Raw genomic sequence first — 20,320 nt, 5'->3', positions numbered from 1 at the left:
TCCTTCAGGACGAGATACCAATGTCTTGGTCTACATCAAAAGAAGGCTAGCAATGTGTGCCAGAAGACTCGGGAGGACCAGGGAAGCAGTGAAAATGATGAGAGATGTGAGTTTGGATTTGTGTTGGGGATCAGTGTCAATTCACTTGGCTTAGAGTGATAGGAATGTACTAAGTGGATTAAATGGACTGAGCCAGTGATGGCCTGGTAGGCCTCAGAGCCAACTCTCAGCTTAAGAGATGAGTAATCTTGGACAATTTATTTAACTTCTGTTTCCTAGTTTTCTGTAAAATGATATAACAATAACAATTCTCACAATAACTTCTCAGGGTTGTTGTAAGAATTAAATGAGTTAATACGTGAATAATGCTTTTTAATAGTCTGACTGGCACATTAAAATATATATACATATCTCAGTAGACATTAGTCCTGGTGATATTCACCTACATTATCAGCTACTTGGGAAGCAGAGGTAGGAGGATTGTGATTTGAGACCAGCCTAGGCAAAATTAATAAGACTTTATCTAAAAAATAACCCAGGTGTGATGGTGCACACCTGTTACCTCAGCTACTCAGGAGGCAAAGACCAGGAGATCATGTTCCATGACTGGCCTTGGGGAAAGTGGCAGAGCTTGTGTGTAAAACAGACTACATGCAGAAGGATTGGGGCATAGGCACGGCTCAAGTGGTAGGGGATTTGCCTTGAAAACACAAGGCCCTGAGTTCAATCCTCTATTACTACTACTACTATTACTACTACTCTCTCTCTCTCTCTCTCTCTTTCTCTCTCTCTCTCTCTCACACACACACACACACACACACACACACACACACACGCATGCATACATGAAAAGATGTTCTTATTAATGAACCTTTGGAGATGAATCAGGAAACAAATAACCATCAATTATTTCAGCTAACAACTGTACACAGTTGTTAGTAAATTTGAATAAATTGTTGGGCAAATTGCTACCCTCAAATTTAGTAATATTATGAGCTAATCCTATTATAATCAATCAGGTATTTTTCTAGATTCTTTTTTATTTTAAATATGTATTTTTTATTGTAAAGATACTGTACAGAGGAGTGAAAGTTACATGAGCAAGGTAATGAGTCCAGTTTCTATGGAGCATTTGTTTTTCCCCTACCATCCCTTTCCTCCCCATCTCCTGAGAATCAGGGTAATTGATCAGTCGTAGTCAACATTAGAATTAAGAAAATAGGAAACAGGAAAGACTGTTAAAACTAAACTAAAACTCAGGGAAGTTATTACTGTGTTATTTTAAAACAAAGTTGTAGCTTTATCAGACAACAGTGAACTTCTGCTGTTTTTGCTCCTGTTAGAGTTAGTAAGAAATACTTTTCATTAACTGGTACTAGTGATACTAAAACAAGGAAGATGGAATGTGCTCTCCCACAAACACATTCTTTTGGCTAAAGAAAAAATGAAAAGAATGTTACATCACATAAGAGCTAATTTTAAGAATAAATTTCTGCAAAGACAAGAGCTTGCTCTCAATGATTGTCAACTTGCAGAAATTCTATCCCTTGATATAGCAAAGAAACTCTTGTCCATCACTTCTTAATTAACCTGAATCTTATTTAATTTGTGCTTATAAAACTTCATAGGAATAACATTTATTTTGTGGCAGTTCTGGGGTTTGAACTCAGGACCTTGTACTTGTGAGCATACCTCCAGCCCTATTGTTCTTTACTGGTTATTTTTGAGATAGGGTCTTATTTCCTGCTTAAGTGCATGTATGAGCTATGATCCACCTACTTTAGCCTTTGTGCTCTTGTTGGGATCACAAGTATGTGCCACCATGTCCAGCTCCCCACTGTGGAGATGGAGTCTTGTGGGGTTTTCAGGCCAGGCTGGCCTGGAACTCAGATCCTCCTAATCTCAGCCTCAGTCTTGGGATGACAAGTGAACTGTAACTTACTGCCCTGAAAAGGTGTCTCATGAACTTTTCTGCCCAGATTGGCCTCAAATTATAATCATCCCAATCTCAGCTCCCAAATAACTAAGATTACAGGTATGAACTAAAAACACCTGGCTATGTTCTAATTATTTAGCTTCTTTGTCACTTTCTGATGATCATTATATATATATATATATATATATATATACACACACACACACACACATGTATATATGTATGTGATTTTAATCATATGCAATTTTACATGTATATATATGCAGTTCTATATGTGTGTGTACAGATATATACATGTAAAATTACATATGATTGAAATCAATATATATATATATCTACCATGCATCTGCTATGACTTGGGTTTCATTTAACATTGCTTTATATTTCTTTTCCACTTATTGACCTCATTCAAATATAGATTTTGAGAGAACATCTGAGATTCTGTGGAAGACAGACACACTGGGCAAGGAGTCAAAAAGCCTAAATGTGAATCTCAGCTTTGCTCTGTGCCAGTTTTGCAATCCACAGCAAACTTACTTAACTTATGGACATTTCATTTAGTCTTCCATAAAGCAGGGGTAATTATTCTTACCTAAAAGGGAAATTGATGGAGAGAATTGAGATCATGTGAAAACACTTGGTATATAATACACATCTTACAATTCTTTCCCTGTTTTTTTTCTGATGTAAGTTATTTTAAAATGTAAATATGCATTTATTTTTAATTGATACATAATTGTACATACAATGTACAGTGTGGCATTCTGGTATATGTGCCCAATTTATAATGATCTTATCAGGATTATCTCATTAGGGCAATTGGCATATCCACCACCTAAAGCTGATTTCTTTTTACTGAATGAATAAATCAGCCAGTCATGTACTCTCTTTCTGAATTTCTCTGTTTACATATGAATATACACATACATATTTTAGGCATGCTTGTACCTATGTAGACATATTTCTCTGTGTATTTTTTTAAAATATTCCTGGGGCTTGAACTGAGGGCTTTGCACTTGGAAGGCATTCTACCAGTTGAGCCATGCCTTCAGTTCTTTTTGCCTTCATTGTTTTTCTAATTGGGTTTTAATTTTTGTCTGAACAGTCCTGGTACATGATTCTCTTATGTATGTTTCCCCTATAGTTGGGATGATAATTGCACACCACCATATTGCTTGAGATGAGTTCGCTTTTTACTTGGAATAGTCCCGAACCTCAGTTTTCCCAACCTTAACCTCTTCAGTAGCTAGGATTACATATATGAGCCACTAGTCTTGGTGTTTTTTAAAATGGTGTTTTTTAAAAATAATAGTGGTGTTTTTTAAAATGGTGTTTTTTAAAAATAATAATTCCTCTAATGGCACCTGTCATATATATATATATATATATATATCAAATACCAATATGTTACTTTTTCTGTGGTTTTATGGAACATCCAGTAGATTTGAGTCCTACTATTATGAGTCTTTTAAAGAACACTCCCCAGACACAGTGGTGAGGTGAATACATTAAAAATGCCATGTCTTTCATAAACTCCAGCTGTCCTCATATCCCAAACCAAGGACCAAAGGTTGACCTTTTCTTCTGTCAAAACTGCAACTGAGTCCAGACTTGCAGGAGCTGGTTGTAGTGAGGACTGACTACTTGTTTGGCTCCCTTTGGGTCACAAGTCAGACTTCACTGAGGGTTCACTCCTTTGACAATATGCACATACACCATCTTGCTGAAAGACTTCCTGTGATAAAATAGCAGAGGATTTCAGACAGTTTGCTGATGGAGCATTAGGCAGGAGGATCTAATTTTTCATTAAGACACAGCCATCCTCTTCCCATATTCATGGGATTAAACTTTTCTAAGCAGATTTTCAAGTGGAAATAGAAATGCCAGTCAGGATGCCTTCCATGTAGAGAGCACTGTTTGGGAATTCCTTAAGGAAGGGTAAACTGTTAATTGGTGAATGAAAGAGAATTCGGGGAAGGGGATAAAAGGTAATACAGGAATTCTGGCTACAGATAATTTTGTGTAATTCCACAGCACCAGATTATACTTGACTCAATTACAATATTGATTCCCTCAGTGAAATATTGATGAAATGAACTTAACCTTGATTCAGCATCAAGATCCACTTTAAAATGTACACATGGCTGGGAATGTTGCTTAGCGGTAGAGTACTTGCCTAGCATGCATGAAGTCCTGGGTTCTATTTCTCAGTACTACAGAAAAAAGCTGAAAGTGGTGCTGTAGCTCAAGTGGTGGAGTGCTATCCTTGAACCAAAGAAGCTCAGGGACAGTACTGAGACCCTGAGTTTAAGCCCCAGACCTAGCCAAAAAATAATGTATACACGAAAGTTGTGACATTTACCCATATTTTTCATATAATTTTGGATTGTTTGTTCTTCTTTTATACAATTCCACTGAGTGCATACTAAATTGACTTACTTATTAAGAACCCTTTTAAAATTGCTGAGTACCTTAAAATTTTATATATAGGTTTATTTATTTATACTTATAATTTTAGAAATTAAGACAGGCATTTAAAATATTCACTTCAAAATAATAATTACAAATATAGTACATATTACCACAACTGATCTTTTATGAAAAATTACTATATTCAAATGAATAATGAAAGGTAATGACATTCTTTTTATGTTCTTACAAATCTCTTTAAGTGTCTGGCTCAATAGGATACAACTAGTGTCTCCTGTCTGAGTTTGCATTTAGTCTGCTGTGTTATCACATATGACCTCTAGGAGTGTCTCTATACCTTCATGACAGAGCAAGAATGTAAAAGAATAAAAACATCCTCTGATCATAGTTTTGATCTGAGGCCCAAGAAAAGGTATCAGGACCCCCCCGCCAGGGGTTCCCTATTCTATCCTTGAGAACTACTTGAACAAGCATTAAACAAATAGGTAGGAGTAAGATTATATCTGTCTTTATTTTTAAAGTTTTTTTTGTATTTCCAAACAATATTGTAATTTTAGCTTAAAGTGAGGCAAATGAATATTTATTACCTAGAGATGTGGGAACAAAGAACCCTAAACTTAACAGTTTAAATGATATTAAAATTTTTTTCACAATAAATTAAGTCTAGAAGTCCAAGATCATGGCATGGTAGCACTGTGCTCCCTCTGCAGTATAGCAAGGAATCCTTCCTTGCTCCTAACTTTTGATAGTTACTGGCAATTTTTACCCTTCTTCACTTTAGACACATTAGTTTAATCTGTACCTGTATTCAGGTGGCCATTCTCCCTGTGTATTTGTATCTATGTGTTCAACTTTCCTTCTTCTCTTTTGGACAAAATTATAATGGGTTTATGACCTCTTCCTAACTTAAATCTCCAAAACTCAATTTCCAAATAAGGTCACATTGATAGCCACTGTGAGAATTCTCATCAACCAAGCTTTCTGGAGGACTCATTTCCAACTATAGTAGCAGGTCTGGTATAAATACTCTGTATATACTTCCATTGTTTTGGAAACTTCACTGTCATATCAGATTCCCTGAAAACAATTCTCATATGCTTTTGATCATGTTGAATGCATTCTTAGCCTAACCTGTAAAAGTTACAACTGCTAACTATCCTTTCCTGTTCTTACTCTTGGCTCTTTATAAAAGTGTTCAGAGAGAGAGAGAGAGAGCTGTAGTTAGTTTCCTTGAGTTGAATCCTTCCTGCATTGGCATCACCTTCAGAATGATCAGCTGAGAACCATAAGGTGTTCCATTTTTGTTATCAACAACTTACATAGTGAACATTGCTACGTGCCAGACACTCTGCTCAGAGACGTCCCTATATTGTCTCTTTTAATTCATACATGCCATGGAAATTTTTGAAATAAATTACAAAAATAATTTATGCTCATTTTAACAAGACAAAGAATAGGAAGTTATAAATACTCCCTTCTTTGCTAAAATGCCATCTTACTGAGCTAATGAACATGAGGAATTTCTAGATTCTTTTCTTGGCTCATGTAAAGTCATACCTGATCATGTGAAGATTTTAAGCTCTGTTTTTGGTCTTTATGATCTATTCTGATATTTACTTTGACCTAAGCCATTTATCTCTATTTTAGTCAAAAATATATGAACTGTCCACTCCAAGTCCATGTTTGTGTTTTGTTTGCTTGTTTAGTTTTGTATGTACCAGGGTGTGAACTCAAGGCCTCATACTTGCTCAATTTGCTTGTCTGGTCTCTACCACTTGAGCCCATCCTCTAGCCTAGCTTTTTGTTTATTATTTTGGAGATGAAGTCTCACTAACTTTTTTTCTTGGACTGGCCTCAGACTTCAGTCCTCCAGCTATCAGTCTCCTGAGTAGCTAAAATTACAGGCATGAACTGTCAAAGCCTAGATTCATATCTGTTTTGATCATTAGTTTAATCAATGAACAAAATAAAGGTCCTATCCTATACCAAGCTTACAAGAGAGATTTAAAAAACTAAACCTAGTAAATGTGTATTTTCATAGTAGTTTATAAAGAAACAAAAGTGTTGGTGGGGGATGGGGAAAAAAGTAAGTAGAGCTAACAAGGCTCAGGAAAGTTGTGTATGGAAGGCAAGGAAGTAAGTCAAAACGCAAAGAAGCATAGGATGCATGGTTTCTCTCATTGTAATAACGAGGTCTCTATAAATCTAGTAAATGCAATGGATAGCAAAAGGCAAATAATTACACTTGGACATGATTAATTAAACAGCACTCTAACCATTCACACAGTGAGACCAAAGGACGATATTCTTAGAAGAGAATCGGAAGGGTTCAGTAGCTATGTACATATGATCATATAAAATGATGCTATCAGAATGAACTCCAAGAAAGGGCAACAGTCGTTTCTTATTGTGCTGTTTGCTGTTATTAGTTTTTTTCTCCCTTCAGTTTATATTCCCTTTGGTTTTTGATTTTTGTAACTTTTGTCTTATATATAAATTTATTGGATTTATGAAGGGAAGGGGAAGCACAGAAATGGTAAACAAAGGTTGAGCCAGTTCAGCAGTGATAGTCACTAAAAACTATGTTGGAAATGAACTATACAACTTGGATGGGGAAAGGAATTGGGGAAACAACAAAAAGAAATGTACTCATCATCTGACTTATGTAACTGTAACTCCTCTGTATATATGAGAAGAGAAAAAGTTAAGTGGCAAGGGCTAGTTGGAGAAGCATACTATGGTTTGTAAGAAGGAGCAAATGGAAAATTAGTAGAACCAGGAGAGTATTATATCACCAGAGCTAAAAGAAGTATATCTGACCATATATATTTATTGACCATATAATATTTATTGAAGTGAACAGGAAGTGGAAATGAAGTGTTTTTTTTTCTTTGTTGGTGCTTTTGTTTTCATTTCCTTTGTTTTATTTGTTTATTGGCCTGTCTTTGGGAGGGCAACAGGGGGCATAGAAGTGATGGGACAAAATGCAAACAAATGAAGCAGTGGTACTCACTAGACACTATTTGAAAATGAACTATACAACTTGTGGGGTGGAGAATGGAGGGAAAACTGGGAGAGAGTGAGGGAAGGGATAAGATTGACCAAAAAGAAATGTACTCTTGATTTGGCTTATGAAATCATAATCCTTCTATATATCACCTATACAATAACAATAAATTAAAAAAATTTTAAAAGAAGTGCCAGCTAGTATACTTAACTAATACATGTAAACCACAGAGATGGTTGTGATCATGTTTATTGTTTTGTGTCCTCTTATGGAGCCAACTTGTCACTTTTTAATAGAAAAAATTAAAACAGGATTGACTGAAATTAAAAAAGAAAGAGTAATAGGGGCTTGGAAGGTGGCTCAGTGGTAGAGTGCTTGCCTTGCATGCATGAGGCTCTGGGTTCGATTTCTCAGCACCACATAAGCAGAAAAAGCTGAAAGTGGTGCTATGGCTCAAGTGGTAGATCACTAGCCTTAAGCTGAAGAGCTGAGGGACAGCGCCCAGGTCCAGAGTTTAAGCCCCACAACTGACAAAAAAAAAAAAAAAAAGACTAATGGGGGCTGATTAAGAAATCCAGGGACAAAAAATAGACATGTATGGGCTTAGTGAAACTAATAAACAATGGGTGGAAACAATGGTTTAAAGTAGCTAGATTTCAGTATGCTACTCTAGTCATCGTTTGCATATTTAAATTTTAGATAAAACATAACTGTGGTGTCAAGATCTGGAGTTTGGCTATGACTTTGGGTTTCTTAATTACAGTGGAGAGGCAGAGACTTTTAAAGACTTTCAAAGGTCACTAAATACAAACTGATATCATATACACCAAGGGAGGTTTTGAGGTCCCATGTCTGACTAGATCCAAGTGCCAAAATCTTTACTGTGTGAAAACATGATCAATTAATGGTAACAAGGGCATTATGGAAGGACCTTGTAAGGAACAGAAACTTTTGTTAGAGAGTTACAAAAGAAACAGTGATGTCAGATTTGTGTTTGTAAATAGTTGTGTAGATCTGTTTGGAACTGTGTAATCATGGACACAGGTGTCAGGTGGGAAGGACAGAGAGCAATGTAAGGTGAGGTGACTATAGAGCAGAGTGTGCATGAATGTCTTAGGTTGGAGTACCAGAAATTCTTCCTGTTGCCCTGAAAGAATCTTCCATTGTGACTGACTTTTCCTTTGACCTTTCTGTAGGCTGTCTGCCAGAGTGAGTATTTGTTAGCTCTGTCCCAGATAACTAAATGAGTTAATCTTCTGAATTGAGTTATTTACCATTACCCATGTGAATGTGGAAGGGTGTGTGCCAAACATACTGATTGTGGTTTTGGCACAAAGTATTCTTTTCTGACAGTAATTGTTGGCCAGTATGTTTAGCTGCTTGTTGAGACCACTCCTAGAACCAGAGAGCAGTGCCATGTCATCGCAGAGGGAAGGATGCGTATGGTCTTCTTGTCCATGAGTCTGCTTCCAAGTTATCCAAAATATGCATCAAATTGTCCAGGATTGTTCATGATCTCAGGGCTGGGGCACAGTCCAATTTTAAGATGTTTAAGGTGGTAGAGAAATGTTTTACTTAAAGTGTTACCCACCAGTTTCAAAGAGCCATAGCAACCCTTCTTTTCACCAGGAAAACGAATTTCCTTTTCTCTTCTCTAACAGAGCACCCTTAACTTTACCATAGAGTTTTGGGTAAGGAAATTTCCTCTGCAGTGCTATCAGAACTTTGATTTTGGAGAAGGAAGTTCTTAGTTTTCTGAAAGTAAGCTAAGAAAAAAATCTTTTGGGAGAGGGAAATGATTCAAGATGAGAATCTCAGTGTTATCCACAGTGGAGCTGGTTTTACCTTTAATTGACCCAGGAACAGAAGAAGTTCCATACTGAAAGTATTTTTATTAGGAACTGTATGAACTTGTGTCTGGTCTAAGGTAAAGCTCCCTCCTTGAAATGAATTGAACATAATTTTGACAGAAAAAGTAGACAATTCTTTAGGTAGCTTTCTGGCCCTTTGAATCTTTGAGAAATAGAAAATTGTCATTGGAAGGTCTTCATCATATCTGCAAGCTGTTAACAGCTTGCTTGATTCTCAGTAGTGAATGGATTTATGTTATGCTTTGCTTCCTTGAAGGACGAGTTAATTGGTGACTTAACTTTCCTTGTAAAACATGTATGCACCATGTTACTTTTCAACAGATGCTACATAATATTTGCCTTTGAATTAGTTATCAAAATGGCATTTTCTTATTACTGTATGTTTATGCTTCTCAACATACATCTGTGTAGGAACTCTCACGGGCCCTGAGACTAATGAACAACTCCTTGCCTTTCATGGTCCACAGTGTCATGAAAAACCACTGACAAAATAATAACCATGCAATATAGAGTATCTCTTCTATTTTCTATTCATGCCTTTATATGAAACTATAATTAAATAATGTCAAACTTGCAACTATAACAAAATAGTATCTGCTGCTAGAATCTAATGCACGCCAAATTCCATAAACTTCAATTAGGTTAAGCTTGCATTGACCTTAGTAAGAATCTGGCTAAGGCTCTCTTTTAATTACCTCTGCCTTAAAATATGTAAGAATTTCCCCCATTACTTTTCCCTCTCAAAGAACAATACATGGATGCTAAACTAATAAAATGTTGTAATAGATGCAAATCAAACATGAAAGGTTTAAACTGTTGTTTTCATCCTGCAAGTCAACTGAGAAAAAGCATACAGACTGTAGTTCTAAATTATGTCCATAGAGTATTTCAAACTCAGTGAATTAACTCTCCTTTTCCCTCATTTGAGCTCATAAATGTTAACCTCAGAAGTGCCTCAAATTCTTTCATTGAAATAAACCTGATCTGACAATAGCCAGATGATGTAAAATTGAAATTGAAATTTTATCCTTGGCCCAGCCCATGTTCTTCCCCACAGGTATTAGAAGAATCCTAGGAGAGTTAGTGTTTTCCTTCTATGTAAACTATAATATTTGGGCAAAACAGGGTATATAAATTTCTTGCTGCCAGGAGAAAGCAATTACCAGTGTAGCAAAGATAGATGGCAATAAATAAACAGAACTATGCTAGATAGTGAGTAAATTTAAAGATTTATTTAGGATAATTTAGCTTATAGGAAACAGGCCTCTATATCATATGCTTTCATTCAAGCTTCATATGGGAACTACAGTCTTTTCTTAATAAAAAAGGCAAATTATATCACCAAGCCATATTTATACCTTATTCTAAAATAAATAGAGATATACTATGTGGTATCATACAACTAAAAACAAAAAGGAAAGTAGTCATATCACAGAAAACAGCCCTTCAACAATGTGTCATATCCTAATTAGTGTCCATGTGTGCATGTGCGCGCGCGCACACACACACACACACACACACACACACACACATGTGCACATGCATGTACCATTACTGGGTCTTGAACTCAAGGACTGGGTGCTGTCCCTTAGCTTTATTACTCAAAGCTAGGACTCTACTATTTGAGCCACAACTACTTGTATAACCATGCTTATTGCTGTATTATTTACCATAGCCTAGATATAGAAATAGCCCAGACACCTTTCAGTAAACTAATAAATCAAGAAAATATGGAATGGCCGCTTGCTGGTGGCTTAAGTCTATAATTCTAACTACTCAGAAGACTTAGATCAGAAGATCATGGTTCAAAGCCAGCCCAAGCAGAATGAGACTTAAATTTTTTTTATTATCTTTAAGTTGTTGTACAAAGAAGTTGCCATTCACTGAAACAGTTTATAGATGCAGTGTATCTTGATCAATATCACCTCTTTCAACATTCTCACCCACTCCTCCCAACCCACCCCTTCCCTTATCTTAATTTTATGTTATGTATTGAAATTTTTGCAGTTTAACAAAGCAGTTTGTGTGTAGAGTACATCATGATCTGAGTCACCACATCAGCATCTTCACCCACCCCCGCTGACCCACCCCTTCACTTATATTTCTCAATTCTGTTGTACATACAGTGAATTCTTGCCTGAGTTCTCCCCTCTTCCCCCATCTCTCTTCTACTTCTCTCCTTTGGCTCCATCCTCCCCTCTTGCAAGTTCCTGATATTTATTTTGTTGGCTTTGATTTAGTCTTTTTAAAAAATTATACTATTTGCACTCTCCATAGCAACTATTACACTTCAGTTAATTGATTTGTAACTCCTTGCTTACTACCCAGTATGTTTTCTAGCTATCATAAATAAGAAAAACCATGCAATCTATGTTTCTCTGGGTCTGGCTTACTTTGTTTAATATAATTTTTTCCAAGGCTTTCCATTTCCTTACAAATGGTATAATGTCATTCTTTCTGGTAGCTGAGTAGAATTCAAGCATCTTGGAATTACAGAATCAGACTCTTATCTCCAATAAACTACCAAAACAGCTGGAAGTGAAGCGTTGGCTCAAATGGTAGAGCACTAGCCTTGAGCAAAAGAAGCTCAAGGACAGTGCCCAGGACCCAGTTCAAGCCCCAGGACCAGCACACCTCCCCCATCTCCCCTAATATGTGGTAAATATGCACAGTGGATTTTACCCATCCATTAGAAAGAATAATATTACGTAATTTGCAAAATAATGGATGGACCTGGAAAAATTTTGTTAGTCAGGCCCTGAGAGACAAAAAACTCAGGTTTTCACTCAAATGTAGAAGTTAGATCTAATTTATAAGCATACGAGTGAATGCCCATTGAGTCCTATGCAAGTGCACACAAATGTATTAACTAAAGTATGATATCAGTGGAGAATTGAAATGTATAACTAGAAAAAGTAACTTTTTGATTTAAATGTGTAACTTAGAAAATTTAACTTACCGTCCAACAAAGTGAATATCAGGAAGCTTGTACTGGAGATGTGTAGTGGGAGGAGGGTTAAAAGAAGGGTGGATAGAGGGATGAAGAAAGGAAGAGGGTAGAATCTAGTCTTAATATTCAATGCATACCCTATGAAACTAGGAAAACTGAGGGGAGGAATGGGATTGGGAGGGAGGGGGAGAATAAGGAAAGGGATGACATTGATCAAGATGCATTGTACTTCTAAACTGACATGTAAAATGGTGACTCCTTTGTACAATGACTTAAAGATTTAAAAAGAATGACATTGTCCCATTTGTTAGGAAATGGAAAGACTTGGAAAAAATTATCTTAAGTGAAGTAAGCCAGGCCCAAAGAACCATAGGTCCCATGGTTTCCATTATTTGCAATAACTAGTATATGTCTGAGACAAGCAGAAAAGGTCAGATAAGTTGATGTTAGGTGAAATGAACCCCAAGGTAAGTACTCAGATGTTTTTTCTTTCTTGCAATTGTTTCTAACATATTTATAAGATGATTTCTTTGTTGCTTTGTATGTCCCTCCCCCATGGCATAACCCCTGTTTTCACTGTATTTGTTGCTGGTATAATTTGTGGAGGGGAAGGGAAAACAATTGTTTAAACAGGGATACAGGTGGACCCATTGCAACAATGAGATGTACAAGTCGTTATGTTGAAAAATGAACTTTACAACTTTGGCGCAGGGATGGGGGTGGTGGTGAGAGCAGGGATTGGAAGGAAAGGGAAGGGGAAACAAAGGAGGAGGCAACAATGCTTGATAAGAAATGTAGTCATTACCTTGCTCATGTAATTGTAACCCCTCTGTATGGTATTTTCACAATAAAAAAAAAAGATTTAAAAAAATTGCATCATACCTGTGCCAGTATTATGTAAGTATGGTGGCCCTGAACTGTATCTGGGTAGGAGCTATGTGTGCTTTGTGAACTAGGTGTTGCTTTTGTCTGCTGATAAGCAGAAAGAGCTCACACAGAGCTTAGAAATTTGTCTCTGATTTCAATCTGAATCTATCTGATTTAAAAGGTGGTCCTGCTCTTGACTTCTGTAGAATGTTTCTCCCAAGATGAGCCCTTTTTGCCCTCTCTCAATAGACACACACACACACAGAGAGAGAGAGACAGACAGACAGACAGACATGTATATACATGTATATTCATATATATGTATATATGACAAATAGTGTTTTCTATCCCTAACCCCAACCTCTCTCTGCACAAAAGTTTCATAGGGAAGGAACTTTATTACTTTAACTAGGAACCCTTTTTCAAGATGAAGTTATAATTCCTCATACCACTTCTGTCAGTGAATCTACTCTCTGAAACTCAGATGGTTAAGAAAGAAGTGGGACTCTCAGGATGTGATTCTTATGAGAGTAACACTTATTTGATTATATTATAGAATTAAATACAGTGTATTAAGTGCTATTGGATCAAATTATTTCAGGGGGAATTTCTTTAGAAACTGTTTATTCACAGACACTGTATTTGAAGGATCCACAGAGTCAAACTCCTACTGAGAAGAAACAAAGCAAGTAGAAAATAAGAAAACAGAACTAAAATCTGATGAAAACTGCAATCTTGAGGACTGAAGCAATTATATATCAAATGCATTATCAATGAGCTTCTTGTTTTTGAGGAACAAACCTAAAAATACACAAACCTAGAATTAAAATAATAATACATGTAAATGAGTAGTCTTTAACAGCTTTGCCTTTTTTGTTCACTTTCTTTTCAACTGAAGAAACAAAACTATAGATAAGCTCTAGCTGTGTGTAAGGCCACATTTAGACTATGCACCTGCTCCTGGATGCTAGCAAGTTTTCTTTTCAAGTTTGTTTTCATACATTGTCATGTGCTCATAAGCTATACATAGTTTTGTTTTGTGTACTGTATTTCTTCATTTTAAACTTTCTTGTTCAAAACAACTTGATTTTTGTCCATATTAAAATGTAAAGTTCTAGCACATGCCTTTTATCTTCTGAATAGCATTTGGTCATAGGGATATACTCTTATTTCATCTATACAGACCATTATTTATGACAGTGCATCTCAACATGTGACTCCTCAGAGACTTGTGACCAGGCTCTAGGGAATTGTGTTGGACTGGGAAGTGGTAGGATGTAAGATAGACCTTTTGCCATTTTACTACAGTCTGCCAACATAGCAATGGGTAAGACATGTTATGTCTTTAAAGTATGATAGCACTGTGAAACTCTTATTATGAAGCCTTTTTGTTTTAAATTTTTATTCCAATTAACAAGTGGTGGGAATAGTAAGGCTTGTAGACCAAGTACAGTATATTGCCTGTGACTTTCAATCAAACTTTATGGAACATTGCCTTTCTCATTCATTTACATGGGTGTTTTTGAGCTAAAATGTCAATGTAACAGATACCATATAATTCAAAAAGCCAGCAGTTACTTCCGAGGCTCTTCACAGAAATCTTTGCTGATTCCTGCAATAATAGTGTTACTACTGGTAAATTCTTGTTGTTATTGTGGTTTGTGACTTAAATTAATAGAGAGCCACACAAAAAATAAGCTAGCTTGAGAAGATGATAGAAATAGTAGAAAATGTGATGTGAGTAACATAGGCAGAGGTATTAGATAAGGTGGTTAGGAGAACCTGAGGAGATGCCACATGACTCTGAAGGTGAGCAAAACTAAACAAAGCTACAACAACAAAGCCCAAAGCTCAGGGAAGCTAAGCAGTTTGTACAAAATATCACAAAATAATAAGGGGAAGATAGGGAATTTTACCTTAGGAATAACTCCGAATGTAGGTTTATTCATCCATATTACAGTTTTCTTCTTGTGGATTCATGTAAACACAATGAAAAGCAGATATATAAGTACTGTATCCCGCATACAAGAAAAGTAGCTTAGTTCTCTTGGATTTAACAGTTCAGAAAGTGGAATTGTGATGTGTTGAAATTTGGACTCAGTGCTGATGACTAGGTTTGAATCATAGTCCCAGCATTAACCTTGGCTGAATCACTTGGATTTGCAGCCTTCCTTGTGTTTTGGTGGGGCAGGAGTGGGAGAGAGGTTGTCTGTAAAGTGAGGAGAGTGTTTGGATGATCTACATGGGTCTCTTCTGGATCTCACTTTCTAAGATGCTGTGACTTTAGGAGGTGGCATTTGATCTGGGCCTTGGAGAATGGGGTAATTTTTTTGACACGCTGCCTTTCCTTAGGGGGAAAGGTATTTCAGGTTGGGGAAAAAGCTCGAGCAAAAACACAGTGGCTAGTAACTGCACAAGGAATTCTGGGAATGGCATGTGCGTGTTTAGTCTGACAAGGCTGGAGTCTGATCCTGTAGAAGGCAGGAAAGGCAAACAAGGCCTGGACCTAGCTTAAAGAACCTTAACGGTTATGTTTACGATATAAGCATACAAATTTTGTACACCTTGCTGAGTTTCCCTGAGTTTATGATTTTTTTTAAACTTCTGAGGCCATGTGGCATCTTCTCAGGTTCTCATTACCACCTTTACCACCTTACCTAATATCATAAGAATTCCTTCCTTACACTTGCAGAATTCAGAAAGTAATCTGTAGTGTTGTTGCTTCATGGCTGGCTTCTCCCTGTGTTCCAGTGATTGCCTTCTGATTGCCTTCCCTGAGCCATCTATTTTAGTTTCAGATAGCTCTAAATGTGAAATAATCTTCTCCACATTGAGTCAAAAGTTACAACTCTATTTATTATACCTTTTACAGAATATAGAATATATTCAATTGTAAATGGTAGAAGAATCTATTCAGGTATTTAACCTTGAAGCCCTAAAGCAGACTTGTAGCTAGTAGCACATGTATAATATGCCCTCTCCAAAATAAAGGAACTTGAGAAGAACATTCTAGTCATCAAATGAGTGTCAGCCTGCCCACTTTGGATCTCACTAACCCAACACTCAGCAATAAGGCTGAATTCCTGCTTATTGGAAAGATGGGTCAGTAGACTGTTGTGACAGACTTTGGTAATTCAGATGAGGAATGTATAGCTCACAGGTAGAAGTCAGTGCTCAGAGAACAGCTCTGGTTAGAGTCTATCTATCAGACTGATGAGGGAGGCAGAAGGGGAGTCGCTCAGGGTGAGAGACTGTGAAACAGAAACGTGAGTGAAGATGGCCTATTGAAAGAGATGAAAGCTCTTCCATGGCTGGATCATAGAATGTAGGAAGTGGCTAGAAGTGAGGCTGCGGAGTAGACAGGGATTAGGTATGAAGGGCTGTTTCCTGTAGAAATTATTTTGGGATTCTATCTTGAATTGAGAAATCAGTTTTCTTAAAAGAGTCACTCTCTCCACATCAAGTATAGTAAATCCTCCTCATATGTATTGAATGTGTGGTATGCCTACATTAGAACATATAGAAAATATGGAAGAAGAAATAAAGATCACTTTTCCTTTCAGCTATCAGAAAAAAACACCGTTGAAATATTTTGATGTATTTTCATTATATTTTTATGCCTCTATACATAAAGGCATGATTGTATTGTAAATAGTTCTATCCTGCTTTTCTCAAATGCTCCATGTGTCAACTTTTTCCAGACCATGACATTAAAAGATCTTTGAGAATTAATTTCCAATAGCCCCAAACATTATGAATAGCTTATTATACTTAAACATCACATCATGGTTTATAGTTTAAGCTGCTAGTGTTGTTTTTCTTTTACGATAGAAAACAATGTTGTTATATCTTGTTTTTTAATTTGTGTTCGCAGCTGCATGTTTATTTGGGGTAGGTCTAGCCATGTCAGTGGTCTGGTGGCATAAGTGACGTAGTGACATAGCCATGTCAGTGGTCTGGTGGCATAGGTCTAGCCATGCGGGTGCAGGATGGACTGACTTCATGTGCACACTGACAAGTTTTTACAATAGCATTGCAGAATACACTGGAAAGAGGTGGACTTGAGGTGAATAGATTAAGATGGCTATTTGAACAATATAGGCAAAGTTGGAGGATGTTAGTTAAGTCATTGGTGTTTTTTTGGTTTTTTTTTTTGGGTGGGGGGAGGTCTGGTCGTGGGGCCTGAACTCTGGGCCTGGGTACTGTCCCTCAGCTCTTCAGCTCAAGGCTAGCGCTCTACCACTTGAGCCACAGCGCACGGCTTTTTTCTTTTTGCTTATGTGGTGCTGAGGAATCAAACCCAGGGCCTCATGCATGCAAGGCAAGCGCTCTACCACTGAGCCACCTTCCCAGGCCCCTCATTGGTGTTTTTTCCCCCTTTTTTTTTACATAAAAGTTTTTTGTGAACTTGATGAAAGCTACCAGGACATTTTCCATGCCAACTCAGATGTCTCAAGGACACCTTGAGGTGATTATATTGAGCAGGGAGAAGAAAGTGATAGAAGCTTCTTAGTGCCTGATCAGTGGTAGGAAATACTGAAGAGAAGAACTAAGTTTGAAGGGTTGTTCTGGGAAAGGAGATACTATTGCCTTTAAGGTACAAGGTAAGCTGTCAGGGAGATAGTTTACAAATTGGCCTAATAGCTTAGAAAATAAGTCAGAGCACTCTTTCTTTCTTTCTTTCTTTCTCTTTCTTTCTTTTCTTTTCTTTCTTTCTTTTTTCTTTTCTTTCTCTTTCTTTCTTTTTTCTTTTCTTTCTTTCTTCTTTCTTTCTTTCTCTTTCTTTCTTTCTTCTTTCTTTCTTTCTTTCTTTCTTTCTTTCTTTCTTTCTTTCTTTCTTTCTTTCTTTCTTTCTTTCTTTCTTTCTTTCTTTCTTTCTTTCTCCCCTTGTCTTATATATATGTTTATCTGGTTTGGGGAAGGGAACAGGAATAACAAAGGACAAAGGGTGAACCAATGCAACAGCCATACTCACAAAACACTAGGTTGGAAATGAACTTTACAGTTTGGGAGGCAGAGTAGTAGGGAGGGAAAGTGAGAGAAAAAATGAGGGAGGGGGTAATGATATTTAACAAGAAATGTACTCATCTTACTTATGTAACTGTAACATTACCTTTACAATAATATAAAATTAAATTTTAAAAAAGTCAGAGGTGAACACTTATGTATTGTAGCCATCTACATGAAGATGCTGGAGCTGAAATTCTAGATGCAAAAGCATTTCAAAACATCAGGCATTTATGATAAGAAGACCAGTGACATACCATCTTATTCTTAGGGATAAGATGACTTATTATTAAGTAGTAGACAAGGAGAAATTAGAGAAGAAGCTGTAAGAGGCTGTAAAAATAAGAAAGAAAAAAACACCAAAGAGAATAGTGCTGAGGCAGCCAAGAGAGGCAAGCATTGCAAGGAAAAACTTATTAAATGGTTGAGTGATACAGACAGTGTCCACAGGAGACATCTAAGTGACCCATGATCCATCTGAGCATGTGAGGAGAGAGCAGGTAGCAATGCATGAGAAGTAAAGCTAGCCAAAAGGAGTAGAATTCTTGGGCTTTTTTCTAAGATTGCTGTGAGGTGCCAGATAGGGCCATAGAAGCTTTTTTACTTTTTTTTTTTCATTAAATAGGAAAAGCTATGTTTCCAACTTGTCATGTGTCTTAGATTACGTCTCAGCATTCGCTTTTCTTCACATTTAAAATGCTTTTATTGCAATTACGTTTTTGGACACAGTATACTCTGTCCAAGCTTCCAGTGGAGCCTGTGCCATTCAAGCAGCATCTCAAGACTTGTGTAAACCAGGTGTGATCTCCACATTTTTTTTCTGTGTCTCACTGAGTTTTTTTTTTTTAAGATTCAGCAACAATATTTCAATTGCCTTCAAATTACAGAATGTAACTTGTGTCTTTGAAGTTTGTTATCTGAATTGTTTGAAAATAATAAAGTCAACATGTAGTTTAAAGAGTATTTTTGTTTTGTTGCCAGTCACTGAATGACAGAGAGCTTTAATTCTAGCAAGCTTTAGTAAGAAAGAGAAAAAAATCAAAGGGTGATATCAGCAAGAATCATAGTAAACCAGATCAAGAAATGCCTTATTTGTTACACAACATCAACTGTATATGTTGCCATCTTATTCCTTTACTAACAATGAAAATATTATATCTCAGAAGGGTGCATACTATCAGTCCCCTTCAACACAAAATTATTTTGATACTTGCTAATGTGATGCCCTGTGGATTTCAGAAATTTATTTCTCTGAAAAGGTAATGCTAAATGATTCCTGGCTTAAAAATTTATAGCAAATGTTCCTAATAAAGGAAGAAATATATAATCAAGGCAGCATATTCATTGTCTTTTTTCCAGGTTGGCAGTGAAATAGCCTGTTTTTTAGTATTATTTCTTTCAGTATAATTGCTGTAATGATGTTCACATAAAAAGTTGTTGCTTTTAGAGTGTCATCATACTATGCTAGAAAACAGTTACCACGTAGGAGATTAAATAGAGCAGTATAAACATAAAGCAGTATAAAGATAATAAAAAAACTTGACTATCTTTATTTTACCTCTTTGAAGATAGGATTTTACTCTGAAATTCTTGGTTCTTTTTTCTTTCTCTTTGCTTTTTTTTCCCAGTGAAGTTCACTATCATTTACTTTAACTCCCTTTGGACTTCTCATCCAGCCCAGAAGATTTTGGTCATTCCATTAATCATTCTTTCAACTCCATGACTTTTCATAGAACTTTAGTTCATTCTGCTGAGGCTCAGTCTGCTGTGCCTGGGCTGCTGGCTAAAACTTGGCAACTATGACAATTGTAGCCTTTATAAATGTATGATCTCTGATTTGTTAGGCTTGTCAGGATGACTTTGCAATCCTCATTTGTTTTCCTAAGCAGATCTATTCTTTGTGGCTATTGTATACTCTCACCCCTATCTTTAAACTTCTTCCTGTCACCTCTCCCCTCATTCTCAGAAGATGGTCTAGACTCCTGTTTTACTGAGACCAGTAGGGAAGAACTTGTAAACATCTCCACCTGTTCCTATCTATACTGTTTCTCTCATGTATTTTGTCTTCTAGCTATTTTTCCTACTTTCTCCCCACTTCTAGTTTTTGCCAGGCTGATCAACAGTGTTCAGCCTTCATTTTATTGGTCTTTCTATGGCATTTTGTCATTAGGGAGCATCTTCAGTATTTATGAAAACCTCTGTCTTTTGGTTATTCTCCTGCTTTAGATTTGTACATATTCAATCTTGCCATC

The 20,320-nt window shown here is 36.6% G+C and overlaps 1 protein-coding gene across 6 annotated transcripts in view; it reads left to right on the top strand.

The window, feature by feature from the left end:
• Positions 1 to 20,320, top strand: part of St7 (suppression of tumorigenicity 7) — a 205,862-nt gene that overhangs the window by 129,656 nt on the left and 55,886 nt on the right. For all 6 annotated transcript variants that reach the window (XM_013020002.1, XM_013020006.1, XM_013020001.1 and 3 more), the window contains one exon: positions 9 to 106. In XM_013020002.1, the coding sequence (XP_012875456.1) occupies positions 9 to 106 (98 nt within the window). The remainder of the gene's footprint in view (positions 1 to 8; positions 107 to 20,320) is intronic.

The sequence above is a fragment of the Dipodomys ordii genome, unplaced genomic scaffold, assembly GCF_000151885.1.
Source record: "Dipodomys ordii isolate 6190 unplaced genomic scaffold, Dord_2.0 Scaffold48, whole genome shotgun sequence".
Lineage (NCBI taxonomy): Eukaryota > Metazoa > Chordata > Mammalia > Rodentia > Heteromyidae > Dipodomys > Dipodomys ordii.
The sequence above is the reverse complement of the archived record's forward strand: the minus strand, read 5'-3'. Positions and strand labels throughout refer to the sequence as shown.